The following is a 10,352-nucleotide window of genomic DNA, read 5'->3' on the forward strand; positions in this document are numbered from 1 at the left end:
CCCTGTGGCGTGTCCCTCACTCCTGTCTTACAGTGTGGGCTCAGAGAGGCGCAGGGGCCCCTGGCGTGGCCTGATGGCAAGCTGGGGCCCAGGGAATGTGGGTGCGGAGGTGAGGAGTGGAGGTGCCGTGGCTTGGGCCCACTGCATCCCTTCCTCAGCTCCCTGGAGTCGTGGTCCCCTCACCGCGATTGGGAGAGTAACAGTACCTCTGCTGGGTACCTCTGTAGGGCTGCCCCAGACTCCGTGGCACCGCCCAGGCGTTCTGGGCAGCGGGTGCTCAGTGATGGCCTGCTTCACATCTACAGCGCTACCGCTCTCAGTCCACAGGCATCGGGGCTCTGTAGGGTGCTTGTTTTAGATGCAAACCACTGGGTCGGGCCTCCCCAGCCATGCCCACCGTCCTCGGAGTGTGGGACCCTTTGTGCCCATGCTGGGTACAACCTTGGGGAGGGGGCTGCCAGGCTGTGGCTGACCCACCGTTCCTGGTCCTCACAGAATATCACCAATGAGCTACTGCGGATCGAGCCCGAGAAGACGCGGAGCACGGCCGAGTGTGAGGCCTTTGTCCAGGCCCTCCCGGGCAGTGGCACCACACCCTTGCTGAGAACCCGGGTAGAGGAGACCAACCAGAAATACGATCGCCTGGTGCAGCTGCTGGACTCGGCCCAGGAGAAGTGGGTGGCTGGGGGACAGTGGGGAGGGGAGGGCAGGGTCATAGAGCCACCCCCAACTCCTGACCTGTGTCCTCAGGGTTGATGTGGCCAACCGCCTGGAGACGAACCTGCAGCAGGGCCGGGAGCTGCTGGCCACGTACGAGACCCGGCTCACCCAGGACGACACGGTGCCTGAGAGCGGCTGTGTCCTGGACAGCAAGAGGCAGGAGCTGGAGGTGAGCCAGGGCGCAAGCCTGGGAGCCTTTCCCTGGGCTGGGTGAGGTCCCTGGCCTCGAGACAGAGGAGGGGCCGAGGCCCCGAGAGGCCCCAGCAGCTCTCTCTGCCCCTTCCAATGCCTACAGTATGCCAAGCTGGGAGTTACAAATGGAGGCCCATGGCTCCAGTGCCAGCTGCCCCAAGGGGCGGGGGTCTGCATGGCTGGAATTTAGCAGCAGGGACCTGCCTAAGAGCCAGGCCTCAGGACCTCAGTGAGCAGCCCTGGCCGGCTGGGCCTGCAGGTGGGTCCCCGGTGTAGGGAGCAGCTTTCTTGTCCTCCCGCACTGGGCCCATGATGCACCTGCCCACCTTAGCACCAGAGGCCTGCCCCTACCCCAGATCTGGGCACCTCAGTGCTCCGGGCACTGTCGCCTGGCTCCTGGGATCGTTGGCCACAGGGCCACTGTCTCCTTCTCTGCCCACAGGCCCTGGCCTTGGAGCTGCAGGCCCAGAGGTCCCTCCTGGGTGAGGTGGAGCAGAACCTGCAGGCGGTCAAGCAGTGCTCGAGTATGATGGCCAGCCGCTTCCAGGAGCACTGCCCTGACCTGGAGCGCCAGGAGGCCGAGGTGCACAAGCTGGGCCAGCGCTTCGACCACCTGCGCCAGCAGCTGGAGCACAGGTGAGGGGCGCCGGCAGGTGGGGCCCCATCCCGGAATGGTGTCCTGGTGTCCATCCTCCGACGCCGAGACTGCTCTCGGGTTCCCTCTTTGTGATAAAAGTGTACAAAGTAAGAAACTCAACAGCGGCTGATGGAATGGCCAGCCTCCCCCAGGTGCACATACTGCCGCCCTCCCAGCATCCTGCCGCGAGTGGTGGCCATGGGCTGGGCACATGGGAAGGGGCGTGCGTGACAGCTTGCTCTCATCCTCCCGACCTCTATCTGCTGGCCTCACGAGGGGTGTCACCTGCTCTCCTGGGCTTGTTTGTATCTGTAGAACCGAGTTCACCCTTATGTGTGTGTTTAGTGTTTGGGCTTACCCTTCTTTGGATTTTCTGGTGAGGTTTTTGCATAAAAACTCAACCTGTGTGACTCACGTACATAGGTCACCCATTCTTGAGTTAATGTCAGCAATCTGTCTTTCAAAAGCTGTGCGTTCACCGGGCGTGGTGGCGCACGCTTGTAATCCCCACACTTGGGAGGCGGAGACAGGAGGAGCGCACAGGTTCGAAGCCAGCTGTGCTGGCTTACGAGACCCTGTTTACAAATAAAAATATAAAATAGGTCTGGGAATGTAGCCTGGAGGTAGAAGGGTTTCCAGGAACCCCAGTACCACTAAAACAAAACAAAAACAAAACACCTCTGTGCTCTGTGCCAGTTGCCGGATGTGTTGGGGCGGTCCTTCACAGCTGTCGCTCCAGCTCCTGGCCAGCTCCTGCTTCCACACCACCTTTCTCTTCATCAGTCCGCCCGAGCCTGTGGTTCAGGGGTTTCCGTCTCCTGGACTTCCTCTCTGTGACTTTCATGAGGGCCAGCTTGCTCTCCTGTGCTCCGAGGAAGCTTTTCTTTTCTTTCTGCTGAAAGCGTTTAGTGCCGCTGTCCCTCCTAAGCCCTGCCTTTGCTCTCAGAGCGGGCACGCTTTCCTGGCCTCCTCTGTGGACTCCTGGCTGGGTAGGTCCTGCAATGCAGGAGGACCTCTGCCCACCCACACACAGGACCTACACCGCCACCTTATGTCCACAACTCCCTGCTGGTGAATGTCTAGGGCTGTCCACTTGGGTTACACGTGTTTTCCCCTTCCTTAAACACTGAGGGTGAGTGGGGCCTGCTGCCTGCCGTGCAGAGGCCTGAGCAGCTTTGCCCCTGCAGGGCCCAGAGCCTGCAGAGTGCCCGGGCTGCCTATGACGAGTACCGCGGCGGCTATGACCAAGTGCTCCAGTTCTTGTCCAGCACCCCCAGTTACGAGCCCCAGGAGACGGACAGCCTCAGCCAGGTGGAGACCAAGCTGAAAAACCAGAAGGTAAGATGGCTGCCCCTACTCTTCGGGACAGGGGAGCTAGGAGGGTCAAAGGTCAGCTGGCGCTTCATAGAGGGGGCCCAGCCCGTGGGAAACGGGGCAGCGCAGGGGCCTGGCTGCGCCTCCCCCCTGGACCTGAGCTCCCAACTCAGAGCAAGCCATGCGCGCGCCGCGCCGGCCTCTCCCCCGGGCCCAGCACGGGCGTGGCCACGTGGTAAATGGCTACAGGAGCCCACAGCTCCACTTCTTGCCTCCTCCAAGCCTCAGACAGGACCCGGGGCGTGAGGTGAGGAAGCCGGGCATCCGTGGCCAGGATTCAAACACTGGCTCCACCCCGCAAGCTCCTGTCAAAGCACCAAATGTCAAAGACCAAATGAGGTCGTCTGAGGATGGTATCAGAGTGGCACCTGAGTGGTACCTGGCATTTCAACGCTTTCAAGAAAAGCTTGTGTCCTGGCAAAGACAGTTATCTCTTGGCTCTTCTTCACAGGACTTCAGAGTTGCCTTTTGAAGTGAACTATGTATACAAGGAAGCGACTCATTATGCTTTGCCCTACAGCAGAATAACGTCAGGCTCTAAGGACTCCAGCTATTTTATCAATAAAGTTTTGTTTTTCCTTTGGGTTTTTAAAATATCTTGTTTTACAGAACCTGCTAGACGAGATAGCAAGCAGGGAGCAGGAAGTACAGAAGGTCTACGCCAATTCCCAGCAGTACCAGCAAGCCGTGAAGGTGAGCCATGTTTCTTCTGCCCAGGCACGAGCCACACGGTCCGCTCTGCACCCAGCGAGGCAGACAGAGCAGCACGGGCCCTGGCAGGGTGGGTGAGGATCTACTCACCCTCAGGCGCTGCTGGCAGCCGTGTGGACGGCACAGCCCTTTGGGAAAACGGCATGGCACCAGACGTTGAGTATCCTATCACGGTTGATACCGGTGGAAGTGGTAAACTCTTTGGAGGGATTTATCCTGAAGGAAAAAACACAATAATGCAGCATAATTTACAATACTAAACAAAACAGAAACGGCCTAAGTGTCCAATATCGCACACCGGCTTGATGGCTCCTGACGGCATCACCCGTTGAATGTTGAGGCGGGTGGCGGCAGCACAAGGCAGCCTTTGGCCCAGTGTTCGGTATTCGGTGAAGCAGCAGAATGGGAAATCTCCCAGCCTGCTGGAAGGCCTGGGGCACGTTTTCCTGTATCTTCTTGGTGGCTCTCACCCACGCTCTGCATTCTTCCCTCTCACCTAGGACTATGAGCTAGAAGCAGAGAAACTGAGGTCCCTTCTGGACTTGGAGAACGGAAGTAACAGCCACGTGAGCAAGAGAGCCAGGCTGCAGTCTCCTGCCGCCAAAGTGAAGGAGGAGGTGAGCTCTGGGGCCCGACTGTCAGGAGAAGGGTGAGAGGTGGGCTGCCCGGCACCCGGGGGAGCTGCACGCAGGCCTCGGTGATGCTCGCGCAGTGGGAGAGGTAAGGAACTCGTTCCAGGGCAGCCACGTTAATACGCGTCGGAAGAAGCCTGGTGGGGTTGTGGGCCAGCGCCGTGGGGTTGAGTTCACGCCTCGCTCCCCAGTAGGCTCGCAGTGGAGGGTCAATACCATTAGCCATGTACGCAGTTAAGGTCAGAGAGGTGGGAGGTCGTGCTCAGTCACTGGGGTCAAAGGGAGGCCGGGGCCTCCTGGCTGGGGTCGTCCACCTCTCTCCAGTGATGAGCCTGTGGAACCACACAGGTAGGAATGGGCAAGAAGCCAGACTTCACAGGCCGCATCCAAGCTCTCAGGCCCTTGCTCACCCACTGTTGCCTCCCATTTGCTGAACTCTGTAGGAAGCCGCTCTCGCTGCCAAGTTCACGGAAGTCCATGCCATCAACAGACAGAGGCTGCAGAACCTGGAGTTTGCACTGCATCTCTTGAGACAGGTAATTCATCTTAGTAAGGAATTCTTCTTAGCCGGGCGTGGTGGCGCACGCTTGTAATCCCCGCACTTGGGAGGCGGAGACAGGAGGATGGCGCAGGTCCGAAGCCAGCCGCGCGTGCTGGCTTAGGAGACCCTGTTTCCAAATAAAATTATAAAATAGGTCTGGGAGTGTAGCCCAGAGGTAGAAGGGCTTCCAGGAACCCCAGTACCACCAAAAAAGAAAAATAAAAAGAAATTCTTCTTAAAATTATTCTGTCATCAAGCCAGGCGTGGTGGTGCACGCTTGTAATCCCAGCACTCGGGAGGCTGAGACGGGAGGATCGCGGTTCGCGGTCAGCCTCAGCTACTTGGTGAGGCGCTCTGCAACTCAATGAGACCCTATTTCAAAATAAAGAATAAAAAATAGGGTTGGAGTGGAGTTCGGAGGTGGAGTGCCCCTGTACCACACACACACACACACACACACACACACACACACACACACACACGTCCACACAAGCAACACACAGTTGCCTGTCCTAGCGGGAAGCTAGAAGCAACCCAGGCAAGTGGGCCGGTTAAATCGTGTCGCTGCATTGGGAGATGGGGCTGCCGTCAAGTAATGAAGCTGTGTTCTCTGTGCCGGAGTGGAATTCTCCCCCTCTAGTAAGAGTGATAGGCAGCGGAGTGCAGAACAGGAGGCTGCCGTTTGCAAACACACAGGGCACACACACTAAAAATACACATGCTGAGGGAAGAACTGAAACCCCAAGGGACAAGACCAGCTGTCCTGTCTGGGGAGACTGTGGCTTAACTTCAGACTCCTGTGCAGTTTTGAGATATTTTGCCTCATTTAATTTTAAAAAGTGAACCTAGTTGTTGGGACACCTCGAAAGTAGTGCTAGCCAGGCCGGGTGCAGTGGCACACACCTGTCATCTCAGTACGTGGGAGGCTGAGACAGGAGGAGCGCAGGTTCCCAGGCAAACTTAGCAACCTTGAGAGGCTTGTGGCAGCTTAGTGAGACCCTTGCAGCTCAGAGTGCCTCTAGGTTTAGTTCCCAGTACCACACACAATCGGCAGGTCTGTTCTGGCTTTAACCACGTGTTGTCTTCTCTGACAGCAGCCAGAAGTCGAAGCGGCCCATGAGGCCGTGCAAGGGAGCAAGCCGGGCTCCGGCAGGGAGGAAGCATGGAAGATTAAGAAGGAACTGGATGAGGAGACTGAGCGGAGGCAGCAGCTGGAGAGTGAGGTCAGGAGCACCCAGGACGAAATCCGGACCCTGCAGAATCAGGGGCCTCAAGAGTCGCTGGTGAGGAAGGAGGTGCTGAAGAAGGTGCCGGACCCCGCCTTGGAGGAGAGCTTCCTGCAGCTGCAGCAGACCCTGGCCGAGGAGCGCCACAAGAACCAGCTGCTGCAGGAGGAGCTGGAGGCGCTGCAGCCCCGGCTGCGCGCCCTAGAGCAGGAGACAGGGGGCGGGGGGCAGGAGTACGTGGTGAAGGAGGTCCTGCGCATCGAGCCTGACAGGGCCCAGGCCGACGAGGTCCTGCAGCTGCGAGAGGAGCTGGAGACCCTGAGGCGGCAGAAGGGTGCCCGGGAGGCGGAGGTGCTGCTCCTCCAGCAGCGCGTGGCGGCCCTGGCTGCTGAGAAGAGCCAGGTGCAGGAGAAGGTCACAGAGAAGGAGGTGCTGAAGCTGCAGAACGACCCCCAGCTGGAGGCAGAGTACCAGCAGCTGCAGGAGGAGCACCAGAGGGAGGGCAAGCTCCGGGAGAGGCAGGAGGAGGAGCTGAGCTTCCTGCAGGCCAAGCTTAGGCGGCTAGAGAAGGAGCGGGCCATGGCTGAGGGCAAGATCACCGTCAAGGAGGTGCTCAAGGTGGAGAAAGATGCGGCCGTGGAGAGGGAAGTCAGCGGCCTCACCCGCCAGTATGAGGATGAGGCTGCCAAGGCGCGCGCCAGCCAGCGGGAAAAGACAGAGCTGCTCCGGAAGATATGGGCCCTAGAGGAGGAGAACGCCAAAGTGGTGGTGCAGGAGAAGGTTCGGGAGATCGTTCGGCCAGACCCCAAGGCAGAGAGTGAGGTGGCCAATCTCCGCCTGGAGCTGGTGGAGCAAGAGCGCAAGTACCGGGGAGCCGAGGAGCAGCTCAAGAGCTACCAGAGCGAGCTGGAGGCCCTCCGCAAGCGGGGCCCGCAGGTGGAGGTCAAAGAGGTGACCAAAGAGGTCATCAAGTACACGACTGACCCCGAAATCGAGGAGGAGCTCCAGCGGCTCAGAGAGGAGATTGTGGACAAGACCAGACTGATTGAAAGGTGTGACTTGGAGATCTACCAGCTGAAGCAGGAAATCCAGGCCCTGAAGGACACCAAGCCACAGGTCCAGACCAGGGAGGTGGTCCAGGAGATCCTCCAGTTCCAGGAAGACCCCCAAACCAAAGAAGAGGTGGAGTCTCTGCGGGCAAAGCTATCAGAAGAACAGAAGAAGCAGGTGGATCTGGAGGCGGAGCGGGCGTCCCAGGAAGAGAAGATCAGGCGCAAGGAGGAGGAGCTGGCGCAGGGGAGGGAGAGGGTGGTGCGCCAGGAGGTGGTGCAGTACGAGGAGGAGCCGGGCCTGCGGGCTGAGGTGAATGCCTTCACCGAGAGCATCGATGCCGAGCTGCGCCAGATTGACAAGCTGCGTGGGGAGCTGCGGCGGCTGCAGTGCCGGCGCGGGGAGCTGGAGCGGCAGCTGGAGGAGCTAGAGTGTGAGCGGCAGGCGCGCAGGGCTGCCGAGCAGGAGGTACAGCGCCTGCAGCAGCGGCTGGCTGTGCTGGAGCAAGAGGAGGCCGAGGCCGGAGAGAAGGTGACCCGCACGCAGAAGGTGGTGTTGCAGCAGGACCCGCAGCAGGCCAGGGAGCACGCCCTGCTCCGAGCTCAGCTGGAGGAAGAGCGGCACCGGCGGCAGCTGCTGGAGGGCGAGCTTGAGCCCCTGCGCAGGAAGCTGGCCGCCCTGGAGAAGGCTGAGGTCAAGGAGAAGGTGGTCTTCTCCGAGAGTGTCCAAGTGGAGAAGGGAAACACGGAGCAAGAGATCCAGAAGCTCAAGAAGAGCCTGGAAGAGGAGAGCCGGAGCAAAAGGGAGCTCGATGCGGAGGTGGCTCAGCTGGAGGCCAGGTTATCAGAGCTGGAATTCTACAACTCCAAGTCCTCCAAGGAGCTGGACTTCCTGAGGGAAGAAAACCACAAGTTACAGATGGAGCGGCAGAACCTGCAGCTGGAAACCCGGAGACTACAATCAGAAATCGAAATGGCGGCCTCAGAGACACGAGACCTGCGGAACACCACCGCCGTGGACTCGGGGACCAGTCTCAACTCCAGGCTGTGGTCCCTGGAGAGAGAACTGGATGACCTCAAGAGACTGTCCAAGGACAAAGATCTCGAGATCGACGAGCTGCAGAAGCGCCTGGGTTCTGTGTCCGTCAAGAGGGAGCAGAGGGAAAACCACCTGCGGCGCTCCATTGTGGTGATCGACCCCGACACGGGCCGCGAGCTGTCCCCGCAGGAGGCCCACCGGGCGAGGCTTATCGACTGGAACATGTTTGTGAAACTCAGAAGCCAGGAATGCGACTGGGAAGAGATATCGGTGAAGGGTCCCAACGGCGAGTCCTCGGTGATACACGACAGGAAGTCTGGCAAGAAGTTCTCTATCGAGGAGGCCCTGCAGAGCGGCAGGCTAACCCCAGCTCAGTACGACCGTTACGTCAACAAGGATATGTCCATTCAGGAGCTGGCGGTCTTGGTGTCGGGGCAGAAGTAGGCCCAGCCCTCCGTCCGTCTCTTCTGGGAGGCGGACAGCTCGCTGGCTCCTACACAGCGACCTCCTGGGTGTGGTCTTCTCCCTGTCCTAATCTGTGCTGAGCTCAGCATTCTGTCCACGCCCCTGGGCCAGGCAGCTCAGATACAGCCCACGTGCGAGCAAACAGGCCTGGCTGAAGACGGGCCATCTTGCCTCAGCCACCACTCCCGCTCAGTGCACGGCCGCTCCAACCTCCAGCAATTCGGTAACCACGATGTCCTTCCTTCCCCTCTTTTCTGTACACTCCATCAACAGACTCCGCATGTGATGTCTGGAAATTAATACAGCACAAGACCACAGTGACATACTCACTCAGGGCAGTGCGGGCCTGAGCAGGCCCCATGGCAAAGCGGGGCCCAAGGCCTGCCCGCCCTCCTGCCTGTCATTCACCAGAGGGTGGGGTCGCCGGGCCACCCCCAGCCCTCCTGTCATGTGTAATGACTGCCTCTGAGAAAGAACTCCGCTCTACGCCAAAAAGGGCACACAGAGGCCAGAAGGACGCTTGGCCTCTGGTGTTGGCGTGGCCGTGGCCGCAGTCAGCCACAGGACGGGCCGCAGGGACTGTCGCGGCTCTGAAGGGAAAAGACCTCAGAGTGGGTGGCGCTGCTGTTCACCCTAGTTTCGCTGCATTTTCAAGTCCTGCTTATCTCGTTGGTATCTAGGTATATAAAACGGTTGATTATTCGCCAAACCAATTTCTGGTTCTGTGTCTCATGTATTATGTAAGAGAACGGGGAGTAATAGGGAACTTTATTTATAGCATGACAATAAAAATCTGGTGGCTTGATTCTAATTTCATGGCAAGCGTGGTTTTTTTTTCTTTTCAGTACTGGGGATGGAACCCAGGGGCACTCTACCTCCGAGCTACACCCCCAGCCCTATTTTTTATTCTTTATTTTGAAACAGGGTCTCACTGAGTTGCAGAGGGCCTCACTAAGTAGCTGAGGCTGTCCTCATACCACGATCCTCCTGTCTCAGCCTCCCAAATGCTGGGATTACAAGCGTGCACCACCATGCCTGGCGTGTGTTTTCTTTTGACGTGAGCCTTACTTCTCCTGCACCTTCCCAGCTTTCAGTCAAAAGGGATATATCATCATACCAGCTCCTAAGGGAGAAAGAATCACTTGCAAATACAGTAGAAAGAAAAGAATGAGAAAAGACGTTTTGGAAACCTCGAAACAATTTATTGAGTTGCTTTATACAAGATTAACAATTTCCACACCACCCCTAACACCAACATAGTTGCTGCACAAAAGCCACAGCCCCTCTCACACCAAAGAAACGGCCATGTCTGGAAAGTTCTCAGATTTTTGCCCGCCAAGGAAAGCCCTGCAGACCCCTGAGCGCGCTCTGCCCCACCTTCCGCTGCAGCCGGGCCATAGAGCCGCCTCGCCATGGCTGTGTACATCACTCACTCTTTCATGACCACAAATAAAGCATAAACAAGGAAAAGAAATCTCAAACTCCCCATCAAAGAAACGTTTCCCTGAGGCAAGAGGCATCACTAGATTCCTAAGGACGAGGGCATCCTGCTCCAGCTGCACACTCAGTGGCACACGGGGAGGAGGGAGCACCAGAGGGGGAGGAGGGGCTGGGGCTGGACCCGATGTTCACGGGCAGAGGAGCCTGGAGAGTTCCCACTGCTCAGCCTGCGCTGTCGGCCTCGGCTCGGCTTTGAGCTCAGCTATACAAATCTCTTCTTTGGCTCTTTTGCTACTACCTAAGACTATTCTGTAAACAAACTGGAA

At 58.3% G+C, this 10,352-nt stretch overlaps 1 protein-coding gene across 1 annotated transcript in view; it reads left to right on the forward strand.

Annotated features, from left to right (window-relative positions):
- Window positions 1-8,565, forward strand: part of PPL (periplakin) — a gene marked incomplete at both ends in the record, with an annotated part of 40,945 nt that extends 32,380 nt beyond the window's left edge. The window contains 8 exons of the mRNA XM_080703022.1: window positions 496-674; window positions 751-889; window positions 1,355-1,548; window positions 2,737-2,887; window positions 3,533-3,616; window positions 4,135-4,251; window positions 4,710-4,802; window positions 5,902-8,565. Of these exons, the coding sequence (XP_080559148.1) occupies window positions 496-674; window positions 751-889; window positions 1,355-1,548; window positions 2,737-2,887; window positions 3,533-3,616; window positions 4,135-4,251; window positions 4,710-4,802; window positions 5,902-8,565 (3,621 nt within the window). The remainder of the gene's footprint in view (window positions 1-495; window positions 675-750; window positions 890-1,354; window positions 1,549-2,736; window positions 2,888-3,532; window positions 3,617-4,134; window positions 4,252-4,709; window positions 4,803-5,901) is intronic.
- Window positions 8,566-10,352: the final 1,787 nt, after the last annotated feature.

Source organism: Muscardinus avellanarius, assembly GCF_963383645.1.
Source record: "Muscardinus avellanarius genome assembly, chromosome: 10".
NCBI lineage: Eukaryota > Metazoa > Chordata > Mammalia > Rodentia > Gliridae > Muscardinus > Muscardinus avellanarius.